General features: G+C 33.6%; 4 protein-coding genes across 6 annotated transcripts in view; 1 reads left to right on the forward strand and 3 right to left on the reverse strand.

The window, feature by feature from the left end:
• Positions 1-26,151, forward strand: part of LOC124451719 — a 98,916-nt gene that overhangs the window by 14,173 nt on the left and 58,592 nt on the right. The gene's annotated exons all lie outside the window — the stretch shown is intronic.
• The window catches only part of LOC124451682 (carcinoembryonic antigen-related cell adhesion molecule 5-like), a 60,611-nt gene continuing 38,489 nt past the window's right edge, over positions 4,030-26,151 (reverse strand). The window contains exons 12-14 of one of the 2 annotated variants that reach the window (XM_047002283.1): positions 17,556-17,700; positions 9,290-9,399; positions 4,030-4,397 (exon numbers count right to left, since the gene is read on the reverse strand). In XM_047002283.1, the coding sequence (XP_046858239.1) occupies positions 4,039-4,397; positions 9,290-9,399; positions 17,556-17,700 (614 nt within the window). In that variant the 3' untranslated portion in view covers positions 4,030-4,038. Of the gene's footprint in view, positions 4,398-9,289; positions 9,400-16,482; positions 16,508-17,445; positions 17,529-17,555; positions 17,701-26,151 lie in introns of those variants that run through there. The other variant, XM_047002287.1, reaches the window with a different exon arrangement.
• Positions 6,138-26,151, reverse strand: part of LOC124451703 (carcinoembryonic antigen-related cell adhesion molecule 6-like) — a 93,311-nt gene continuing 73,297 nt past the window's right edge. The window contains exon 7 of the mRNA XM_047002321.1: positions 6,138-6,278. The gene's annotated coding sequence lies outside the window, so the exon portion shown is untranslated. The remainder of the gene's footprint in view (positions 6,279-26,151) is intronic.
• LOC124451717 (THAP domain-containing protein 5-like) lies at positions 20,938-22,520 on the reverse strand. Of its 2 annotated transcripts, none has more exons than XM_047002341.1 (3): positions 21,403-22,520; positions 21,161-21,294; positions 20,938-21,032 (listed from the first exon to the last, which is right to left on the reverse strand). In XM_047002341.1, the coding sequence occupies exons 1-3, from the start codon at positions 21,435-21,437 to the stop codon at positions 20,947-20,949; spliced, it is 255 nt and encodes an 84-aa protein (XP_046858297.1). In that variant the 5' UTR covers positions 21,438-22,520; the 3' UTR covers positions 20,938-20,946. The 2 variants fall into 2 exon arrangements, with proteins under 2 accessions (XP_046858297.1, XP_046858296.1); XM_047002340.1 differs by having other exon boundaries at positions 20,985-21,294; positions 21,403-21,559; positions 21,648-22,520.

The following is a 26,151-nucleotide window of genomic DNA, read 5'->3' on the forward strand; positions in this document are numbered from 1 at the left end:
TAATGAAAAAAAAAGGGATAGATCGTGATTGGACGCAATGTAGAACTAAATTTAAGCATATGAAATCTGAATACAAAAAGTTCAAAGACACATTATCACGATCAGGAGCTGGGAGAGGCAAGGAACCTAAATTCTTTAACGTTATGGACAATTTCATGGGTGACAGACCAGAAGCAAGGGGTCTAAAAAACGTCATCAATACATCTGATGAATCAACGTGCTCATCAGCTGATGCTGAAATAAAAAGCATTAACGGGCATGATGATGATGGTAAGTTATCGTGGATGAGTTGATATCGAGTGGTTTTTTGCAAATGAAAATATTGGTTTTCCGTTTCATAGCAGACGAGCTTACAAGAAAATACGGACACGGGAGGATCATTGAAAAAAAATGTCCTCAGTGCGATGAGTTTGTGGAGCTTAGGACAGCAGGAGCCCATGTTGGAAACAGCACTGCAGTATACGCTGATGATGACAGACTTGTTTGCCCATATTGCGATTGCATTGAAGCAGGTGAACAGTAGAGCATTGCATGTGTGTACTATATTTTGTTTTATTACGTCGTAACATTTATGAGATATGTTATGTAGATGTCAGTAATGCAGACGAGAAGTTACCTAGTGAAGCAAATGAGGAATCCCTACCATCTCAAAGTGAAAACAAATCAGTGCCAAGGAAAAGAATACCAAGGGGAAAGGGAAAGCCCTCCAGCATGCAAGTGGCATTCGAGAATGCAATAAAAGAGCATAACAAATATCCCAAGGAGTCTGATGAAATGTTTTGTCAGAAATGAAAAAGAAGCAGAAAAGAGCGAGAGTTGCGAAAGGAAGAGCTTAATGTTTATAAGGAGTCAATGTCACTTCTTGCAAATGCAATAGCAATGAGGTCTCAGCCTGTGCAACAACCATTCTACAATGTTCACCATGATGCTGAAAGTCAACAAACATATTACAAATTTTGATTTAATTTAAGAACATGAGTAATTTAGCTATCATCGGCTTATTGTGTTATCAAAAACTCAGTTAAAGAATTTCTAATTTGCTCTGCACTTGCATCTGTATTCTGTAAAACAAATTCTGAAATTTCATCATCAGGGATAAGTTCAACATAATCTGCAAAAAGTTTGTCAGCTCTACTCTCACAAATATTGTGTACAACACAACATGCTGCAATTTTCATAGGCAAATGATCTAAATTTGTATAATTCTTGTTAAGTAGGCATCTGAATCTGTTTTTTAAACGGCCAAATGCACACTCCACGACTTGCCTTGCTCGACTTATGTAGTAATTAAATTTCTTTTGAGCAGGACTGAGATTGCCATCGTTAGGATACCTCTTCATCAACCATGGTAACAGTGGATATGCTGGATCACCAATAAGCATGAATGGTACATTGCAACCACATATCTCTTTTCCTCCTAGAGTATATCAAGACCATGAATTTTCTAGTGGCTATTATCAAAAATGCAGTAAAATTTGCCTCTGACCTAAGATAAGCTTTTCATTATAAGAACAGAAAACTTACATCTGGGAAAAGTTTTCCTGCTTCAGCTTTTGCAAACACTCCGAGTTTGACAAAACTCTTGCATCATGGACTCGACCTGGCCACTTTATGCAAATGTCAGTGAATCTTCAAAATTTTTAAATATATATTTTTACTTTTAAGTGTGTGTAATTTAATTCACTTTGTGTAACTTACTTACTCAACTGGTTGAAACACATGTCTAAATTAATAAGAAACCTATTTTACATCACTGTTGAACCCCCATGGGATCTAAAACCGTTAGAAGGTGAAAATGCCAGTTGCATAACAGGGAGGCAAAAACTTATTAAGTCAACCTTGACAAAAGCAGTACGTTTTGGTACCTGTATTGATGATCAACAACAGCTTGGAGAACAATAGAGTAGAATCCTTTTCGATTGTAGTAATCTTGTGCAGAATTTGAAGGTGCTACAATTTGAATATGAGTGCCATCAACGGCTCCAGCGCATTGAGGGAAGCCCCATGTCGTTAGAAAGGCATCAACGATACTCTGCAGTCTATCGCCCGTTGGCCATTTGATAACAAGACGCAGTAACACGTCAACAATAGCTTGGCAAACCTCGTTCACGATTTCACAGGCTGTACTTTTCCTATACCAAAACGCCAAGCTAAAGAACGCAAATCTTCATTTGTAGCCAAGTGCCAAAGACAAATTCCTACTCTTTTGGCACAGGGATAGACTTACTGAAATCAATAAAAACCAAGCCAAGCTCCAAAACTTACTAAAATCAATATAAAATTACCGAATTCGGAGATACAGTTGTTAAACAAATTCACAGGTTATGGCAAAAAATCAAACGACAAATGCTAAATACACAGAAATCAACTCGTTCTTACATCAACTAAAATCAAAAGTCAAAAGAGATGAAAATGCAACTGAAGTCTCTACAGCGACTTATCTTTACTGTTAAACTAACTGTAAACAAGTCAAATTAAAAACATTGTTCAGTCTGTATCGGCCTAACTATCGATCAATACATTCAAGATCATTATATATTAAATGGAAAGTATACATAGTCAAGCAACTTTGGTGAAAACCATTATTATTTTTAAGATGAACATGACATGAAATACAAAAAAAGAATGATATTTGATCAACAAAAACAAATGAAAGAGTAAAATTCGTCCTTTTACCTTCGTTGACAGTGAGATTTTAAACTTTCCTGTTTAATCATGGCTTCACAACGATAAAAAGAACAATAGAAAAGAAAAAAGTTGGTGCAACGGGACCAGACGGGACTTCGAGATGTGTAAGTGTTCATGGCCCTGCCCTGGCAAATCCAGCAGGCAGTACGCTAATTAGAAAGTTCAGATTAGTCTAATTTTCCCATTGATTTGGTAACCATTGAAATTTTCTTTTTATAGTTTATATTTTTCTTACAACGGGAATCCGAGATGTATAAGCGTGGCCCAGCTGAAATGTCAGCTACAAGCTATATACACGCTTATCCATCAATATCATTTCGGATCAGTGGAAATTTTCCATTAAACTGCTATCCAATGAGATTTTTGGATTAAACCGCTGCATTATTAACCAACTTGCTTAATGAAAATTTCATTTGTAAAAAAGACTTTGATGTTGGAAAAGAACAACAAAATAACAATAATAACTCAAATTTCAAGATGTATATTAATAATAAATTTTGAAATTTTGATTTATAAAGTTAAAGTTATTGCTCTTATTGTTTTAGTATTCAGATTGAGAATGAAATATTAAAACGTTAAAAGTTTTATTGTTGCTCCCGAATGATGGAGGTTTTTGTATGTCTGGAGCATTGCGATATTAAACAGTCGGGATTCTCCAGTACATTTGTTTATATTTCAAGTATTAAGACGGTAAATTTTCTAAAGGTCGCCGCATTTTGAGGCTCTCTTTGTGTTGTCGAACAACCCACTAGCCCTGTATTAAAAATGAGACCATATAAACTGTAAATAATTTTTGTTACGATTGGCGCTCCATAGTAGATCACTAAAGGTGTTCTTAACTATCCAACTATGGTCTTCTCTTAACTAGATGGGTCTCAAGGCATTCCCTAATCAAAGACAAATTTTGAAATTTACGATTTAGGTTCATCAGAAATAAGATTTTGTGCTTTTTCAGGGCCTTTTCGTGATCCTGTTCTAAACAATTTGGTACACACAGGAAATAAGTCAGGAAGGCAGGTGTATAGTAAGATAAATAGAAAATACTTATTCAAAAACAGTATTACCTTACACTGTTATCAAAAACAACCAATGAATGAGTCAGAATGACCAGTGTATTTTCTCATCCAAAAATGGCTTCCTTCTGGAAATCATAAAGTATTGGCAGCTCCAATGGGAGGAAAAGATGCAAAATTCAAATCTTATCAGAAAATGTAAATGTTCGTAAAAGCGCCATTGTGACATTACAACATAGAAAATATTTATAAACACATGTTTAGAATAAATTTATGATTTTCTTGAAACAAATTACTGTTCTCATAATTTCTTCTCATAATCTCGTACTCCGATTCATTATTTTTTTTGCAACGATTCATAATTATCATTTTCTATATTCCTTTTCGATATGTACAGTTCTTGATAAGTTTTATCAATTGTGTCATCCTTTGGTCTCAATGATTGATAATTATCTTCTTTATTATTAATTTTTGATAAATCCAATTCTTGATAAGTTGTATCAACAGAATTTTTCCTAACTTCAGATGGAGATTGAAATTGTTGACAATTTTTACAAAAGCAATGTCGGCGATATTGAAAAACAATAGAAACCAAAATTCCAACGATAATTCCAGATGTTAAAGTTATTAAAATAATGTACCATTCTGTTTTGCACTGTTTTATTCTCTCTTTTTGGTCATCACAAAGAACGTTGTCTAGAGAAGAAGCATAGAACTTAAAAATATGGAAAAAATCAAAAGATTTCATTTGTATACAATACTAATATACATATGATAACAAGATTGGAGCATTTTGATTGAACATTTCCATTAAGTCTAAGGAAAAGGTCGAGATGTTAATTGCATTGTGTGGCTAGAGCTAAAGAATGCTATAAAAGAGCGATGTCTTACAAACTTACAAGTAGCTTTCACTGTTACTTCAATAGATTTTTCATTTGTAAAACGTGGATCATTATAACTCTGTGCTTTACATCTGTAATTTCCACCATCATTCAATGTAACATTAGTGATTACTAATGTCTTATTTACAACTCCAACATCACCAAGTATGTTGTTATCTTTATCAAACCATGTGACATTAGCAGGAGGGATACCTCCTTCACCTCTACATACACATGATACATTATCACCTTCATTCACAACCAGAGGTATTGAACAATTAATTACCACATTTGGTTTCACTGAAATTAAAAACAGAAAATATTCCTTTCTTAATTTAATTAAGAAAAAGAAAATTAATAATGAGAGTAGTCGTCAGTGTTAGGTGCATTTTCTTAGGAGTGTTGGATCGATGCCCTAACCAGTCACAAGCCAGCAGGAAGCCCGCTCATCACTCGCTAAAAGTCCAAATTAGTGCAAATTTTTCACTAAACTGCTATCCAATGAGATTTTTGCATTAAACCACTACATTATTAAGCAATTTGCTCAATGAAAATTTCATTTGTAAAAAAGACTTTGATGTTGGAAAAGAACAACAAAATAACAATAATCACTCAACTTTCAAGATGTATATTAATAATAAATTTTGAAATTTTGAAACTATATGGCGTGACCGACTAGATATAAACAATATTGACTTATTATGAAGCCTAAACAACTATCGTTGGTCTTCGAAGAACTATAAACAAATCATAGTCGTCTAAGGCTTTTGATAACATATTTAATGACGATATGCAATAGCCAAAGTTAACAGCTAGGTGACGACAGATGCATACGTCAGCGTAGCAGGCAGCAAAAGGGGTATATGAGATGTAGGCTTAAGAGTCAATCATAATTGGCAGTGGTAGTCTTTCAGCACAACGAATCTAAATCTCGCCAACAAAGAAAAATATATAACTATCTTCATTGTTCAGCACAATCTTGTACTATCGTGTACAAATGGGATGAAACTGAACAGTCGTAATTTGTTCATGTACAAGGTAGAATACTAGCCCAAAAATTGATGAAGTGAAATTTTAATTTTACCTTTGATGATAGTAAGATTTTTAACATCAGAAAAATCATTTCCCAGTTTATTTCTTGCTTCACAACGATATGAACCAGCGTGATTGAAGTTGACAGATTGAATGATGTATGTCTTTTTATAACTGATAACTGCACCATTATGATAAATAGTGTAGGTTGGTTCAGGATAACCATCTGATTCACAGGTTATTATCACTTTTTGACCTTTTTTTACTGACATTGGACTGATGGTGATACTGGTTTGTTGTGGTGGATCTGTATAGAATTAACAAAATTCAATATTCTGTAAACGTTTATAATAAGATCTGAAATGCTGTCTTACAAACTTACATATAGGCTTTACTTGTATTTCAATAGATTTTTCATCTCTAAAACGTGGATCATTATAACTTTGTGCTTTGCATCTGTAAGTTCCACCATCATTCAATGTAACATTAGTAATTACTAATGTCTTATTTACAACTCCAACATCACCAATTATGTTGTTATCTTTATCAAACCATGTGACATTAGCAGGAGGGTTACCTCCTTCACCTCTACATACACATGATACATTATCACCTTTACTCACAACCAGACGAGTTGAACATTCAATTGTCGCATTTGGTTTCACTGAAAACAAAAACAGAAATATTTCAGTCAATTTTCAAAATAAAGAAAATCAATATAAGGTGAAAAGTAATTGATAAATAAAAATCGCCATTAGGAATTTAGGAAAGCAACATTATATATAACTTCGATAAGTTTTATTGACTATAGGTGAATTGCAGCCGATCCCCAAGGAGTAAAGTACAAAGATATTCTCTATCTTGGTTGAAATTTGAATCGTAAACACGGATTTCCTTTGCCAAATTCAACCAAAATATTATATATAAGAATATATTTTCATGACAAAACAAACCAATAGCTCATAATTGTCTTATTTTTATGGCATTGTGGAAAATTTGGAGTGCGGAGTACTGAGTGTTTGTTTACAATTGAGAAATTTTAACTCGACATTTTCCACCATGCTGGGGAGCTGGGTAGAAAATGCAGAGTTTCTTTATAAGCGTTTGTTTAGGCTTAGTTAAAAATCATGTTAACTATGGAAAACAATGCTGATAGTTTACGCTAAATAATCCAATAATAAATAAACCAGCGACTTTGTCGTGGTGACAAATTTGAATATCGCCTTAAAGAGAACAATTGCCATAGTGAATGGACTGAAACCAAATAAAAACACGAAACCCAAGATAAAACCGAGAAAAAAACTAACCAGAAAAAACAAAGAAAAAATCAAGAAAAAATTAAGAGTTCGGAAAAGAACTGTTTTAGAAATTTAAGACACTATGAATTTCGGCAGACAACTTGTCAGGTATCAACGTCTGCTATCTGTTAAAGGTGAATCAACTTATACTTGTATTTATATAGCAGTTGTTTTAATAATGACTAGTCAAGCGTGGGAGAACGAGTCCTCATCAAAATAAAGCCAATTTAAAAATGAACTGTTTCTATCGACAAAGGACCCGATCATTAAGCTTGATAAATAGCGCCTCTGTCGTTTTTAGACAAAAAGCAGACTTAAGACATTTCATGATTTAAGACATTGTGAACGGTCTTGAGTACCAGTACAGAGAGAACACAGTCCATAGATATCTAAAGCCAATTTCATGCCAACTATTTGACTTTGGATTGAGTACTATTGGATGTTCAAACATGGACATAGTTCTTCGTAAAATGGAGAACAGACGAAACTTACATGGTTCTCCTTTTTATATGGCACCAGAAACCCTTGGTCGACAAACAATGGCATGACAGGATAGCTTGAAAAAGGTGGATATATTGAGTCTCTAGGTATTATGGCATTTGCAATGATAAATCCAAAAGTGAGCTATCCTTACAGTAAAGAATTCGAATACTCGGTGGCTTTCTCGGACAGTAAACCTTGAAAAGTCACTTGTTAGCGAAAGACTTCAATCAAAGCACTGCATATGAAGGAGCTGATGTTGATCTTGTCTAAAGGAAGCTCCCTACAGTTACTAATCAAGAGACTGGTGACAATTCGCATGCGCATACTGTGCTCTTGTCGAGAGAAGTTTTTTTACACTAGCAGTGTAATATTATGAAATCATATAAGCGTGGATAGACTGTTCTTTGTTCGGCGAGACATAATAGTGATATTACCAGTTGATCAATTGATATCAAATTTTATACCACAAAAGTCGAAAGTGGTATCAAAACGTCGAAAGTAGTATCAATAACTTATTCTTAGTCCTATACTCAAATGTAGTAAAATCTGTGATACAAGCACTTTAACATAGATTATTCAAATCAAAAGATGCCTTACAACTTCCTTTTTAAATTAAAACAAAACAAAACAAGTCTTCGCATTTGTCTTCGCTCAACGGCTCAAGAATTTGGCTTTAGGATTCCAGACTGCGGTCATATATCGTATAATTACGCCCAATGCTACAGTTGCTCAGATTACATGAAAGGCTTGGATAACCCCGCTGCTAAGTTAAAAATAATAAATACAACTTACTTGCAATAGACACGTTTACAAATGAGTCAATACGATCAAGAGTTAGGTAAATTTATAAACTTCAATGTAACTTTGAGTAACATTCTTTAACATTAGAGTTGCAGGTTTAAAAACTTCAACATTTAAACCAAATGACTTAAGGACTGATGTATCATATTTTGGGTCTCCATTATTGCCACTTATTGTTACAATTGCATGAGCTGCAGAAGCAATGTCAAATGTACTAAAGGTCCAACTCCGAAAAAGAAAGTTTGCAACGACACAATAACAGTTATAAACGTTTCTTCGGCAAAATTTCTTAGGCCAAGTTTCCCCTATTAAATACTCAGAACAATGTATGCAATACAAGAAAGATTAAATAATTAAAACTTACCAGCAATATAAACATTTACTTTTGATGGAGGAGTAGGAGGAATAGTTGAAATAGTAAATGTAAATTCACCATTGTAAATTTGATTTACATTCTTCAGCCTCAAAGTTCCAGGTTTAAAAACTTCAAATGTTAAAGGTGATGGTGAATATTGAGGTTTGTCACTAATAGGAAATAATCTTGCAAGTTGTTGAGAGGAAGATGAACCACGAGGTGTAAAAGTCCAAAGCCATAAATTAATGTTTTCAGTATCATTTAATGTCCAAGTTATATTGTGAGAAGATCCAGGTAAAATACAAATCTTTGACCATCAGGTGGAGATGTTATTGTTCCTGAAATTGAAATTTAGCTAAAATCTATGACTGATAAAAAGATAGTTCAAGAAAAAATACATCTTCTACTAACATAACAAAAGTAATTGATGTTTTTAATTCAGGTTCTATTCAAAAATTGCGAATAAAAAGTAAACAAATTAAATATTACTACAACAACAAATAAAAATACATCAAAAATCATTTAAGTAAAAAAAAGAAATGGATATTTGAAGTTAAATACCTTTGGCAAGACCAAGAAATGTGATCAATGTAACAGTCGAAAATACTAAATTTGTCTTTACCATTTTTACTAAAAAATTAAATGATGAATTTTAATGCTTATGATCTTTGAAAATAAAATCATGAGTTAACATGGTTAGTGCTCTGAAAATTCTGGTTTTTCAGCTTTTAATTTTACCTTTCATGACAGTAAGATTTTTAACATCAGATAAATCATTTCCCAGTTTATTCTTTGCTTCACAACGATATGAACCTTGGTGATTGAAGTTGACAGATTGAATGATGTATGTCTTATTATTACTGCATGATAACTGAACCATTATGATAAATAGTGTAGATTGGTTCAGGATAACCAACTGATTCACAGGTTATTATCACTTTTTGACCTTTTTTACTGACATTGGACTGATGGTAATATTGGTTTGTTGTGGTGGATCTTTAAAGTATAAAATTAAATTCAATATTCTACACAAACGTTTATAATGAGGTCTGAAATGTTGTCTTACAAACTTACAAGTAGCTTTCACTGTTACTTCAATAGATTTTTCATCTCTAAAACGTGGATCATTATAACTCTGTGCTTTACATCTGTAATTTGCACCATCATTCACTGTAGCATTAGTGATTACTAATGTCTTATTTACAACTCCAACATCACCAATTATGTTGTTATCTTTATCAAACCATGTGACATTAGCAGGAGGGTTACCTCCTTCACCTCTACATACACATGATACATTATCACCTTCATTCACAACCAAAGGATTTGAACAATAAATTACCACATTTGGTTTCACTGAAGTTAAAAGCAAAAAATATTCTTCACTTAAATTAGTCATGATAATAGTTGGTTTCACTAAAAATAGGAAGACAAATTGCAGTATAATCGGGAAAATTGGAGTAATCGAGTAACAGAAAGGAACAACTCTCATCACGTTGATTACATCGTTATAGGCTATCAAAAAGATGTTTACTGTCAAAAGAATTCTCGTTCATATAAAATTTTTGATATAAATCATATTGTAGTTTTATTAATTGTCAAATGTGAAGTATAAATTTCTAAAAATGGTAAAATGCAAAACACAAAAATAGACAAAGTTGCAATAAAACTCTCGCTTTAGACATCAAAAATGTCCATCAAAACAAAACATCGATTGTTTGCTGATGATACAAACATAACTGGTTTTGACGATTCCATAGGTCATTTAGAAAATCTTTAGATAATGTCCATAACATCGCAAAAAATGATTGGCTGGAAACAAATGTTAAAAAATATTTCTAATCTTCAAGTAAATAAAAAACTTGTAAACGCAAACGTATAATATAAAACAAATTCCGAAGAAACAAGACATCTTGAGATTACAAAATATGAATCAAAACAAGACAAGAAGTAAACTGTAAATTTTCGACTTTATTTCAAAGTCATCCTCAGACAGAAAGAATGGTCAAAAATGGTCAACATAAAACATACTGTAATTTGGTTAATTTTCAAATGAGTAGCATAAATTTCTAAAACTGATGAAAATGTTAAATAGCTAATAAAAATAGGGATGACTTACTTGCAACAAAAACTCTGACTTTAGATATAAAAGGAGATAACGTACTGCCCTTTCTTGCTAATCGAAACTCATATGTTCCATCATAACTATGAGCGATATTTCTTAATTGCAGCGTTGAAGGTTTGTAGACGTCACAATTTAGAAGAATTTGTGCACTAATGGACTTTAGTACAATAGAGTTCTCAAAGACAAAGGCCAAAAGTGTTTGTGGTAAACCATTACTACTACCAGTGAAATACCAATTTCTACTGTCCAAATCATTTTCACTATCATTAAATGTCCACGTTATATTGTGTGTTTCTCCAGGTAGAAATGTAAAACTTGTGCCAGAGGGAGGTGATTGAATAATTCCTATACATGACAAGAAATAAAAGACGAATGTATAAAATCTAATAACGTTTAATTCATTTTAATCCATTAAATATCAATTATTAAATGAAAACAGTAGCAAAGGATAGATAACAGAAACATATCAAACAAAATTAACATATAGAACCAGGCTCAGACTAACTCCAACTTAAGGGAATCGCCATTTCAACCGTAGGTGGCCCTCGGAAAATACCCCCGTGCCAAAGTTATAAATTTATTTTTCAGTGTCTCAAAATGAGGGCATTATGTCGTCATTGATAACAATTTATAATATTCTGAACAACTTCAAATATCAGAGCCTTTGTCAGCCCACTAAAATGGTTTAGTGTTATAAAAAAGAGAAGTCGTTTCATTCCTGATGACTTTGATGTTAGTTGAAAACTTAAAAGTAGTTACATATTCCTGGACCTTTTTTTTTGCTTTTTTATGCTTGCTTTGAACTTCTTTGACTGTTTTCTTTAATTGTAATTTATTTTACAAGTAAAAGGATCAAAGAATTTTTTCAATTTCAGTCACATTGATATCATACAATTAGATGTGTACAATAAAAGGCCCGTTTTAATTTCCAGGAGAGGCCCTGATGTGTCATGAGACAATGGCAATTAAGTCAGTCTGAGCCATTTAGAAACATAAGAAACATCTTATTAATCATAACAACGACTACCAAAGCTTAATGAGCATTAGGCTCCTCAAATGAGCATACAAAGGCAGAGGAATTCAGGTTTTTTAAGGTGTTCCACAAAGACACCACAATTATAAAGAGAAAAATAATGACCTTGAAATAAACTATTGCAGTATTGCAATGATAATGTTGTTAAAGTGTAATCATTGTTACTATATTTCTATACCAGGTGCAAATTATTTAAGTCAGTATTCAACTACGCGTGAATCAATATATTACACAGACAATGTAGAAGGTTACGCATAGTAGAATAGTGATGACATTAAGGCCTTGACGCAATATGTGGAGAAAATAACTCATTTCTTTAAGGCAAAAAAATTGAAAATGAAGATAAAAGCGCTCTATTTATTAAGTCTTATGAAGGAAAATGTAGAAAGTTTGACGAGTTAAAAGACGTTGTGAATGTTTAGAAATTCAACACCGATGTAGGGGGATGAATTGATGTCGATATCAGAACATTTCAAATTTGGTGTTCATTACATTACTGCTAAGACATCGATTAGTCTAGGATCTATGATACAGAGGATATGCACCCCCTGCATAGAAATAAACCACGCTAAAATTCAGACTCAAACTTAATAAGATTGTTTTGTTCTCATGAAAAACATGGTGAATACGGTCGCTCCTGAATAAATTTTCATGAAGTCTGTTACGCGAAATTTTCTTATTTTTATTACGTAAATGATTAATTTAATTTTCAATACTCCTAATAAAAAGTGTGGCATTTTTCATTTTGTGGATGAAAATTTATTTATTTATTTTAACTATTTTTAGAAGGGTCCAAATCAGCTGAAACAATGTACACAGAGACGTTTACTCACTGAACTAACGTTGGATGAAAATTACGCAAGAAATGAACACTTTTTGTCTTCTAAAATACTGCCAGGTATTGCTTTTAAATTATTTCATTCAATGCAGAACTGATTATGGTCATTGTACACAAAATGAAGAATTAAGTGAGCATTTTAGTCAATGTACCTTAAAATTCTAAGCAAATTCCACAGTTGTATTTTACAAAAATAGCCATTTACTTCCTTAATGATCTAATAAAAATAATAAATACCTTGACATGTTGAAATCCACCAGAACAAAACAAATAAAAGGAAGTCAAACTTTGCCATCTTGTATTCTGTCTATTAAGGTAAAGTGAAGATGCAACTTAAGTAAAATCACAGAACTGCTACAGAAATATATGATGTATTACTTCATATTTTATGTATATTTTTGATTTCTTATAACCATTAATATTGAAGGAAACAAGAGCATCAGTAAAACTTCCTAAATTTTCGATAAAAACATCCTCTGTTGTTGCCAGTAAAACAAGATTTTTTTGTTTTGTACTTTGCGGAAGTACTAAAGAACTTTCCACTATGATACATTCCAGACAACTTCTTAATTCCACAGAAAATTCCGTGAAATGTCAATGAAATTATTTACAAATAATCTTGTCCATCGATATTTCATAACATTTTAAGTGATTCACTTTACCTTAAAGAATACTGAAGTAAGTAAGCTGGTGAAAAATCTTCACGTATTTCTTAAATAAACCAGCTAATTTTCCTCTTTTCAAAATTATTTCCGGGTCTCATACTGTGCAAATATTTACATAAGTAATGAGAAAAGCATGTAAACGCCGTGACAGCGCTGTCATATGTAACAGAGCGATCATATTTTATCAAAACCTGTCTCATGACAAGCCACACAAATTGCCCGAGTTGTTTTAAAAAAAGAATACCAGCCAAAGAATCTTTATTTTGTAATTTAATTAACTTAATGGTGCTTTTACATGAATGTAATGTATAAATTGTGAAAGCATACTTCGACACGCTGTGCCAATATCCATTTCCTAGTTGATTACAGTGCTCTTGAAGACGATGAGCATCCACAAGTGGATTTTGTAAGAAAATCATTGTGAAAAATAACATCTGTATAAATCGCTTTTGCTGAAATATTCTTAGTAATTTTCACAATTTTAATGCACAATTAAAATTTCTTATACTTTGTCTACAAAGAATTCCAGATGGGGACTTTGGAATCGCCAGGGCCCTGGGAAAGCTTCATCCCTGCCCCTGCTTACCCTATCTATCTTACTAATGATCTTACTCTGCAGTTTTTAGCTGAAAATACCAAACGTGGCTAGATTGAGAATGTTCTTGAAGAGTCACAGGGGGCATGAACCACTGAGAAATTTTTGATTTCGTAAAACAGTGAATCAAATGACAAATAACCAAGTTGTCCTTTAACTTTTACCACTTCAACCCAAGCGACTTCAATTCAGATGGTTGAACTGCAAACTTCTGTTTAGCAAAGGACTGTACATGGATGACGTCAGACGACTTTGCTCTTTTTAATCGGGTATATCAGAAGTTAAAATTGTTTAAAAAAGAGGAAATACCATGGTGAATCGTTAAAATAATAACGTAATAATTCTTAAAAGAACTGTTTCAAATCAGAACACTAAATCAATAGTTCTAAAAGCTTTGTTTTAAAGCTGAAAGACACGATGCATTTTGCCAGACTACTCATCAGAGAAAAAACACTTACAGGCAATATACACATTTACTTTCTTTGTGTGTCAGCAGTATTAGCTACGATAGCAAATGTGTAAACACCACTGTTTGATCGACATTCTTTAACATCAGAGTTTCAGGTTCAAAAACTTGAAATGTTAAAGGTGGAGAATCATATCGCGGTTCACCCTTACCAGTTATCGTTACAAGTCGTTATGCAGCAGTAGCACCACGAGGGATAAAGGACCAAACACGTGCAATTATGGATGAGGTAATATCAAATCTCCAAGTTATATTGTGAGAAGATCCTGGTAAAAATACAAATTTTTCACCATCCAGGTGGAGATATTATTGAACCTAAATTTATTAATTGGATATTGCTACATCAAAATTAAATCATTTGTGGAAAACATAGACGCACAGAATTGAAGTTTTGATATTGGTCACAAATACCAAATATTTCTGAAATTGATGGAACTGCTTTCAACTTTTCGTTCTTTATATACGGAAATATTAGCGCCTTTCCCATCATTATACACCACAAGTAAAAAATATTGATTAATCCATACGAAATTCAGTGACATGTTCATATAAATGAAAGTATACGTTTGAATGAATGAATTGCTTAATTCATCTTTCTTAAGGTAGAAGTTACATGATTCAGTTTATCACTTTATCTTCAACGTGAGAAAATTGCTCCTATTTTCATCAACAACAGGTAACTTTCTTTTTTCAAAAGGTTTTCAGGTCTCATGGTGTGCAAATATTTTTTTTCATCGTCATGATACATTTAATTCACATTTAATTCAAGACCACTGAAAATCTTTTTTGTTGACTTTTGATGTTGTGAATTTGTGATAAATACCTTTTTGGTTATTTTTTCATAACTATTGACTGCAGTTAATGTCTGTAAAACTATTCCCATTGTAACTAGTACACAGAAGATAAAACAAAACATTTTTCATAAAATAAAATATCATTCACAATATATCCCTAAATACAGCGTATGTTCTTCACCGGCGGGTGCTCTAATACTTAGTAACTGCTGACGACGATATCAAAGAAAACATCTTTAGGCCTTTAAACGTAAATGTATTATAAAGTTAAAGTTATTGCTCTTGTTGTTTTAGCATTCAAATTGCGAATGAAATATCCAAACGTTAACAGTTTTATTGTTACCTCGAATGATGGAGGTTTTGTATGTCTGGAGCATTGCGATATTAAACAGTCGGGATTCTCCAGTATATTTGTTTATATTTCAAGTATTAAGACGGTAAATTTTCTAAAGGTCCCCGCATTTTGAGGCTCTCTTTGTGTTGTCGAACAACCCACTAGCCCTGTATTAAAATGAGACCATATAAACTGTAAATAATTTTTGTTACGATTGGCGCTCCATTGTAGATCACTAAAGGTGTTCTTAACTATCCAACTATGGTCTTCTCTTAACTAGAAGGGTCTCAAGGCATTCCCTAATCAAAGACAAACTATGAAATTTGCTATTTAGGTTCATCAGAAATAAGATTTCGTGCTTTTTCAGGGCCTTTCCGTGATCCTGTTCTAAACAATTTAGTATACACAGGAAACAAGTCAGGAAGGCAGGTGTATAGTAAGATAAATAGAAAATACTTATTCAAAACAGTATTACCATACACTGTTATCAAAAACAACTAATGAATGAGTCAGAAAGACCAGTGTATTTTCTCATCCAAAAATGCCTTCCTTCTGGAAATCATAAAGTATTGGCAGCTCCAAAGGGAGGAAAAGATGCAAAATTCAAATCTTATCAGAAAATGTAAATGTTCGTAAAAGCGCCATTGTGTATTTACAACATGGAAAATGTTTATAAACACATGTTTAGAATAACAAATTACTGTTCTCATAATTTCTTCTTTCATCGGCTATCTCGTACTCCGATTCATTATTTTTTTTGCAAAGATTCATAATTATTATCTTCTATATTCCTTTTCGATATGTCCAGTTCTTGATAAGTTTTCTCAACTGTGTCATCCTTTGGTCTCAATGATTGCTAATTATCTTCTTTATTCATTTTTAATGAATCCAATTCTTGATAAGTTGTATCAACAGAATTTTTCCTAACTTCAGATGGAGATTGAAATTGTTGACGTTTTTTACTTAACAAATGTTGACGATAACGCAAAAAAAATAAAATCGAGATGAAAATTCCAACGATAATTCCAGATGTTAAAGTTATTAAAATAATGTACCACTCTGTTTTGTACTGTTTTATCTCTTTTCGTCATCACAAAGAACGTTGTCTAGAGAAGAAGCATAGAACTTAAAATATGGAAAAAATCAAAAGAGTCTATCTGTATACAATACTAAAATACATATGATAATAACATTGGAGCATTTTGATTGAGCATTGGATAGATTGAATTGAACATTTCCATTAAGTCTAAGGAAAAGGTCGAGATGTTAATTGCATTGTGTGGATAGAGCTAATTGAACAGAAAGAGCTAATAGTATTTTAAACATAAATATGATTTTAAAGCATTGTAAATAAATTACCTTTCGTGTTGCAATCGGTAGATGAATATTTTGAAAGGGAAAATGATGTTGGAGATTCATATGTTAACACATTTATTGGAAATCAACTCAAATTATAATGTCAAAGAGATGAAAATGCTGACAGAATATTGAATGAAAGATATATCTATCGAAAAATGATAATAATCGACCAAATAGAACAAATCAAATGAAAGAGTGAAACTCATCTATCTCAAAATTGATGAAGTAAGATTTTATTATCATTTGCGTTCAAATGGTAACTGCCCGAATTTTTCGCGTTTGTTCACGTTTCAAACGTCACGTTTGTCAGGCGAAACGTCGGGTTTCAAATTAGAAACGTAATGTATGCTTAGGAAAGTTTAACGTTTGAGGAACAAATTGAACAGGTTTTGGTCATGTGATTAACATGTTTATACGATTTTACAATGATAAAATGCTGTAGCAACTGAAAATTACATCTGTGTACCTTAAGCGATTTGCAAAGTTTGATAATTGACCATATAATATATGAAAGAGCTGATTCAAACTTAGAAATCCGCGATTTGAACAAACGTAACGCTTACAAGATGAAACCCGACGTTTCGTCTGACAAACGTGACGTTTGAAACGTAAACAAACGCGAAAAATTCGTGACACTTAGCAGTTGATAATTTTACCTTTGATGAAAGTAGCATTTTAATTTTACCTTTGATGATAAAAAGATTGTTTACATCAGAAAAATCATTTCCCAGCTTATTTGTTGCTTCACAACGATATGAACCAGCATTACTGAAGTTGAGAGAATTAATGATGTATGTCTTTTTATTACTGATAACTGCACCATTATGATAAATAGTGTAGGTTGGTTCAGGATAACCATCTGATTCACAGGTTATTGTCACATTTTCACCTTTTTTTACTGACATTGGACTGATTGTGATATTGGTTTGTTGTGGTGGATCTGTAAAGAAGAAAATTAAATTCAATATTCTACACAAACGTTTATAATGAGATCTGAAATGCTGTCTTAATAATTCCAGTTATTTAAGCAATTCACGCCAAGTAATCTATTTAAATTAATGAACTCTAGGCAATTTACGTTTATAAACACTTTAATGATTATACTGGGGAATACAGATAAGTTAAACATATTTTTACTGATAGTCATTGAAGAATATATATTCATAAAAAATGTTATGGTTAATGCAGCATGCAGACATTGCCAGTCTTTGTTTTACCACACGAGCCAGTAAAAAGTTATGTAATCAGAGCAATCTTCGTTGTTTACTGAAATTTTATTGTTATAAGGGTATTCAAGTGCATTCAAGAAGTCTAATGCTAATTACAATAAGATAAACATCGGTCTTTCACCATTTGCTACCAAGAAAGTTCGTACATAATGCAAAATAAAAGTCCAACAAGTGATAAACTGAGGTTCTAATTTTACCTTCGTTGTTAGTGGAAGTGGATTTATATCTCGGTTGACAGTGATTTTAACCTCAGATAAATCATTTCCCAGTTTATTCTTTGCTTCACAACGATATGAACCAGCATCAATGAAGTTGACGGAATGAATTGTGTGTGTTTTTTTCATTGCTGACAACAGAGGTGTCAACCATTGTGGTAAATGGTGTAGGTTGGTTCAGGATGCCCATCTGACTCACAGGATATTCTCACATTTTGACCTTTGTGGCTGGCATTTGACTGATGGTAATATTGGTTTTTCGTGGTCGGTCTAAAAATAAAATATAATATTCACACACACCAGCTTCTACAGTAACGTATTTGAAAAACTAAAACATCTATAGCAACAAAAGTATAAATATAGAAGTTGAAGACTTACATTGCACTACTATTTCAATAGACTTCTGATCTCTAAAACGTGGATCATTATAACTTTGTGCTTTACATGTGTAAGTTCCACCATCATTCACTGCAACATTAGTGATTACTAATGTCTTATTTACAACTCCAACATCACCAATTATGTTGTTATCTTTATCAAACCATGTGACATTAGCAGGAGGGATACCTCCTTCACCTCTACATACACATGATACATTATCACTTTCATTCACAACCAGAGGAGTTGAACAATTAATTACTACCTTTGGTTTCACTGAAATTTAAAACAGAAAATATTCCTTTCTTAAATTAGTTATGAAAAAGAAAATTTATAATGAGAGTAGTCGTTAGTGTTAGGTGCATTTTTTTAGGACTGCTGGATCAATGCCCTAACCAGTCACAAGCCAGCAGAAAGCCCGCTTATCACTGGCTAAAAGTCCAGATTAGTGGAAATTTTCCACTAAACTGCTATCCAATGAGATTTTTGGATTAAATCACAGAATTGTGAAACAATTTGCTTAATAAAAATCTTATTTGTAAAAAAGACTTTGATGTTGGAAAAGAACAACAACGTAACAATAATCACTCAAACTTCAAGATACATATTAATAATAATTTTTGAAATTTTAAAGTGCACATACAGCCTTTCCAAATTCGTTGAAATTTTAAAAGTTTAGACTGTGGAAAATATGATTTCGAAAAAAATTTCGTAAAAAAAGAAAAAACAAAGTTTTTTTTGCGGTTTGAATAAGCTTGCTTTTGAGAAATTCCGCGCCCCTGAGGGGACTTAAAACGAGAGGTTTGTGACGTCATTTAAGGAACGTATGAATGCGCTGCATACAAACACAGTGTGAAATAATTTTTATATTGCTTTGAAATTAATATAAAAATTGTACGAAACATGTCCACATCTGATTCTGAGTCGAGTACAGCAACAAAAGCGGAAAATATTGAATTGAACAGTCGGGAATTCGATTTAGAAGACGAAGATCAATCGTCTTCAAATGCGCCCGAAACACCGATGGCGATTTTGAGTATGGCCAAGCTGAAGTGTATGAAAACGAACCACTTGCAGATGAAGAGTGGTTATGGATAAAGTTTCGTCTCTATTAGAGTTAGAAAACTATAAGAGACAGAAGAAAAAAGACGCCAAACAGAAGAGCTCGAACGCAGAATGCAAAATGAAGTTCCTCTTGATTCTTGGTAAGAAAAGTTGGAAATTATTTATTTATTGTTGCCGAAGCTTTTGACAGATAACTTCGTAGGTGCCATTGTGGTAACTGCCGTGTTCCTCTTGGTTAATCCAAAAGAATGTAGATGCTGCCACGAAATTGCCAATTGCATGATTGAAATGCAAGATCATATGGTGGTATCCGAATTAGGAAGGCAGCCAAAATGCATAACAGAGCATCCAGGATTTGATGCCATTTGCCTCAATCGATGGGCATTAAATTTAGCTGCCAATCTTTACCAAAGGCAAGATGGAGTTAGATATCATAAAGGATTCTTGGAGCAAAGGTTTGTTAGAATTAATAGTTCTATGTTTCTGTCTGGGTTATCTATGAATGCACACTTGCAAAATTTGTATTTTATGGACTCCTACCTGTTTATAATGGACTGTGTATTATGCCTTTTCAGGTTTTTTCGAGTTGTTGCATATAGACAATTTACAAGAATGGTACATGGCATCTTCGAGACAAAAGAATTCCACTTCCAGCTTGTGCTTAACATGTTATTAGAAAACTTTTAATTTTAAAAAAAAATGAACACTTTGCAGGGTATGAAGAGGACAATTTGTAAATAACATAACATTTGATATTATTTTAGGTGTTGTTTGCATGAGCCCAGCTAGTAGGGGATTCAGTGAAGTGTGTGAATGATTTAAGCCAATTTTGATTTATTGCATCTTCGATTCACACTTATACTTGTTATACAAAAACATACAAAATTACAATTCCTTTCTCTTTATTCTGTCCATGCAGTCAATTCACACTTCACTGAATCCCAACTAACTGGGCTCATACCACCAGGTCCTAAAAAACTGGTTACTTTCGGTTTTTTGGACAGTTCATTATATTTTTATGGCCTTTCATCCAATTCTTGCACACAATGCATCGAGGTGCTGCTCTCTCATTTCTCTGATTAGTGATTATTTCTTGGACAGGTGATACTCAGCTATATCAAACAATAAAGTGAGTCAGTTCCAAAATAAAGATTCAAATTAACTCAAAGCAAGTGATGTCTTTTGTAAAACCTGGCTTAGTTGGGGAAATGTACAGCCGGCATGCTTTTTCTTCTTGCTTTTTGAGATAGCTTCACTTTTGATTGCTTGTCCAACATAGAATCTACATTGGCAATGGAGTCATTCAAAGATCACCTTTGGCTTTTTCAATGTTTCCTCATCACTGAGTGCAGAGCACAACACTTGATATATATCTTCAACATACCCTGGAGGAGCAATGTGCAAATTATTCAAAATTTTATTTTATAGTAATCATTTCTTATTAAGACTTTGATTGTTATGGCATTTAACACATGATATCAGGCAGTAGGAGAAATATATTAAATAACCTTACCAAAATCCTGAGCAACTTTTACATTTCTTACAACAGCTTCACCATTTATAAATTTTGGATAATGTTTTTTAACCTGGGGAACTCCATTATCCCTGTCCAAATTGCTTTCGAAGTGAGTTACAACAAGGATATGCCTTCATGAAATATAAAATTGCATTCAATTTCTTGAAAGAGAAATTGCACAAGGGAATAAAAACTGTAATGATACATAGGTGTTTCATCACACATGTTTCATAGATTACCTGCAGAACATTTCAGGAAAAGAGTAGCTGATCATTCTGATAATACAGGCTCATCACAAGTTATTTCTTCTATTTGCTCTTGAGGTTCGCTACTTGTACTGAGAATATTTTCTGATTCAACCTCTCTTTTATAATCAGACATCCACATTCTTTTCATCTAAAATGGCATATATTTATGAAATATACTCTCACACAGATTCCAGGTAAAATGTAAATATGCATATGTATAATTTTAACGTACTCACCATTCTGCGATCTCTTGTTGTAAGTTCATTGTCATCTTTTCGAGGATAAATGCTCGGGTAAGCAACGATTCCGAATTCGTCTTGAATGAGTCGAGGTGCAAAATTACTTTCTGATTCAGAAAGCGAGCCGAATTGCCGAGAAAGCGAATCTTTCGTGAAGTGTTCCGAGCAAACTGCGGAATTCTTTGTAGGGACCAACTTATCGCGAGTAGCTTTCACAAAGTTGACCCATCGCTTTCTCCTACGCTTAGCTTCGCTTCTTTCGTCGTTAAAAAATGGTATGCGATGAAGTGAAATGCCTTTCTCCGAACTGGCTACGTTAGAACAACCAAAAACTACACATCGATCTGGCATTTTTGTGTTTGTTTACATGCATAAACAGTGTAAGTTGTTTTGGTAGTCAGTCTGTGTTCCTTAAATGACGTCACAAGTAAGTCCCATGCCACGGATTAGAGCTCTCGACATTTTTTACAAAACGTTGAAATTTAGGTTTTATTCGCATCTTTGCCGAAAGATAACTCAAAAACGAAAAAAGTTATTCAAATTCTGTAAACGGCATTTGTATTATTTATCCAAAATCTATTTGAGAATAAAAAACTAAAAATAGCTGTATGTGCACTTTAAAAGTCAATCGCGTGACCGACTAGACATAAACAATATTGACTTATTATGAAGCCTAAACAACTATCGTTGGTCTTCGAAGAGCTATAAACAAATCATAGTCGTCTAAGGCTCTTGATAACCTATTTAATGAGGATATGCAATCGGCAAAGTTAAAAGCTAGGTGACGACAGATGCATACGTCAGCGCAGCAGGCAGCAAAGAGGGCATTGATGCCTAAATGTCAAACGTTTATAATGAGATCTGAAATGCTTTCTTATAAAACTTACAAGTAGGTTTCACTGTTACTTCTATTGGGATATAAACGTATTATTAGAATAATATGATACCGGAAATTCATATCTATAATGATGATACATGATTGGATAATTAATCATGGACTTTGGCACTAACACTTATATATATATATATTAGGTTCTTTGTCTTGTTGACATTCTATATCTTTTAGTATTCTTATTCTGTTCTATTGCATTGCACGTTGTATTTGGTTATGTTATATTAAAATGGTTACTTAAACATTATAATTCTAATAGGTTATGGGCCCAGGACGCAAACTGTCCTACTAAAGATAAGTAATTTAAAACTTAAGCAATGTCTTTTTCGGATAGCGCTCTTAAGTTCGCAAAATTGAATGGCACGAACTACCGGTCATGGGCTTTCAACATGCGGTTATATTTGGAAAGCATGGACTTGTTTGAATTCGTCGAAGGTAGTGCGATTGCTCCTAACGACGATGCCGGTGCTGATGTTCGAAGGAGATTCAATTCCTCCGCGAAAAAAGCATGGACGTATATTTGCTTGGCTATCGAGCCGGATCAGCAAGTGCACGTGAGAGAAACGATAACGGCAAAGGAAGCATGGGACGCTTTGAAAAGTCAATTCGCCAGGGAATCGTTACTTCAAAAGGTTCGTCTTCGCCAGCAATATTATTCGTCAAAATTTCATGTTGGAGGGAATATGTTGGACCATATAAACAACTTAAAATCATTACACGAGCAACTAAAAGAAATGGGCGCAAGTATCGATGATAAGGAACTGGCAATGACCCTGTTGGCTAGTTTGCCAGATAAATATAAACCATTAATAACGGCATTGGATGCTGTTGGTGAGAATGAACTTTCTTATGAGAAAGTGAAAAACATGATACTAAATGATGAAGACAGAGCCAAAGATTCCGAGACCAGAAAAGAGGATGCATTTTCCGTGCAACGTAACAAGTTTCGAGGTGGGAAACAACGCGGTGGTCAGAATGAGAACATTTTAATCGAAAGAAAGGCTTTCGTGGCAAGTGTTTCATTTGTGACGAGAAAGGGCATCTAGCAAAAGACTGTCCGCAGAAGAAGACGAAGCAGTTTCCAAACAGTGGCAACTCTTCAATCAATAAGGGAAACAAGTCTGCTCAGCTTGCAGAAAACGAAGAAAATAGCGAGATCGATAATGGTGATGCGTTGATTTCAAATTCATCAAACATTACAAGGAATTCAGATTGGATTATCGACTCCGGTGCAACGCAGCACATGACTTACGATTTGGAAGGCTTATGCAATTACGTAGAATTTAAGCAACCGTGTAGTAAACCTTGGAGATAACCGCTCTATTTTAGCGTATGGCAAAGGAACTTATAAGGTAAAAGCTATTCTTGGCGACGGAAACAAAACATCTCGTTGCAGGATGTATTGTATTTACCTGACATAAATAGAAATTTATTATCTGTTCGAGCGATGATAAGACTTGGAGCTATTGTTACTTTCGAAAACGATGTTTGTAACATTCGACGAAATTCAAAACTGTTAGCAGTGGGAGAACTACAAGGAAAACTGTACATTTTGAAAATTGTCGAGCATTATATGAATGTTGCAAAAGAACAAAGCTTTGATTCAGATTTGAATTTATGGCATTGCAGATTGGGACATCTTGGAATAAACAATGTAATGAAACTCGTCGAGAATGATATGGTCGATGGAATAGGCAATGTAACAGGTGAAAATCAGTTTTGTGAAGCTTGTGTGTTGGGAAAACAGCATCGTTGCTCTTTTCCAAAAGGCGTTTCACAACGAGCTAAGGAACCGTTCGAAATTAAACATAGTGATGTATGTGGACCGATACAAGAGAATTCCATTGGTGGATCTCGATATTATGTCTCCTTTATCGATGACTACACCAGATATGTACAAGTATACTTTTTGAAGAACAAGAGTGAAGTTTTGGAAAAATTTAAAGAGTTTTTCAACTATGCAAAGAATATCTCTGGTAAGCAAGTTAAGATTATACGCACAGACAACGGTGGTGAGTATCAATCAAAAGAATTTGAGTCGTTTTTAAAGGACAATGGCATCACACATCAAACAACTGTTCCGTATAACCCAGAGCAAAACGGAGTTGCAGAACGGATGAATCGTACGATAATGGAATCAGCAAGAACTATGTTGATGCACTCACGTCTACCCAATAAATTCTGGGCTGAAGCTGTAAATACAGCAACTTATCTTCCAAATAGAAGTCCAACAATTGCTTTGGACGGTATAACTCCTTATCAGTGTCTATTTGGGATAAAACCTGATGTAAGTAATCTGAAAGTGTTTGGCTGCATAACATATATGCACATTCCTAAAGAGCAAAGGAAAAAGTTGGATGCAAAATCTCTCAAGACGATTTTCATGGGTTATCCTGATGGGACGAAAGGGTTTAAGGTATTTGATCCAATATCGAAGAAGTTTTATAAAAGTCGTGACGTTATGTTTCTAGAGCAGCAATTTTATAACTTTGAAAACAAACAGCGTGAGCAAAGACTCATTGAAGATGAAGAAAATCGTGATGTACATGATGTTCATGCAAATAGCAATGATGAAAGCCAATCAATAGAAGATTGAAATGCTGAACATGAAAACGGTAATGTTGATGCAAGAGAAGTAGATGATTGCAATCGAGTGGGAGAAAATTCTTACGAAGAGAAATTCATGAATGAGGTTAGACAACTCAAAGGTGAAAGGATACGAAGAGCACCTCAAAGATTCGACGAAGAATGTTACACAGTCAGCGACTTAACTGCAGACATCAGTGAGCCCAACAATATAAAAGAAGCAACAACTGGAGAACATGCGAATGAATGGAAGAACGCGATGATCTCAGAATACAATTCGTTGAAAGATAATCATACTTGGGATTTAGTACCTTTACCAGAAAACAAAATGTAATCGGGAGTAAATGGGTTTACAAAGTAAAAAGAAAAGCTGATGGTTCAATTGAACGATTTAAGGCAAGATTAGTTGCTCAAGGTTATGCTCAATCATATGGAGTAGATTACGAAGATGTGTTTGCTCCAGTGGCAAGATATAATACGATCAGATCATTATTGGCTGTGGCAACCATGTGTGATTGGGAAATACATCAAACAGATGTAAAAACTGCATTTCTTCAAGGAGAATTGGAGGAAGAAATCTATTTACGGCAGCCTGATGGTTTTGTTGACAAAGATCATCCTGAATATGTTTGCAAGCTTAATAAAAGTATATATGGGTTAAAGCAAGCTGCAAGGTGCTGGAATGCCTCTATCGATAAACATTTGCTTTCAAATGGGTACAAGAAAAGTTCAGCAGATCCTTGCGTATATGTCAAATCCGTAAAGTCCAAAAATGGCAAGATTAACTTTGTCATAATCGCAATATATGTTGACGACATGCTCCATTTCTCCAATTCTATTGAGATGTTGAAAAGAAAAGTCAGGAATTGCAAATAGATTCCATGTTGAAGATCTTGGTGAGATTCATTATGTGCTGGGATGAGTATAAAACGAAATCGAAGATTGCGAACATTAACCATTAATCAGGAGAAATATCTACAAGGAATACTGAAAAATTCGACATGCAAAATTGTAAAGCAGTCT

Source organism: Xenia sp. Carnegie-2017, unplaced genomic scaffold (genome assembly GCF_021976095.1).
Source record: "Xenia sp. Carnegie-2017 unplaced genomic scaffold, XeniaSp_v1 HiC_scaffold_24, whole genome shotgun sequence".
In the NCBI taxonomy this organism is placed as follows: Eukaryota; Metazoa; Cnidaria; class Anthozoa; order Malacalcyonacea; family Xeniidae; genus Xenia; species Xenia sp. Carnegie-2017.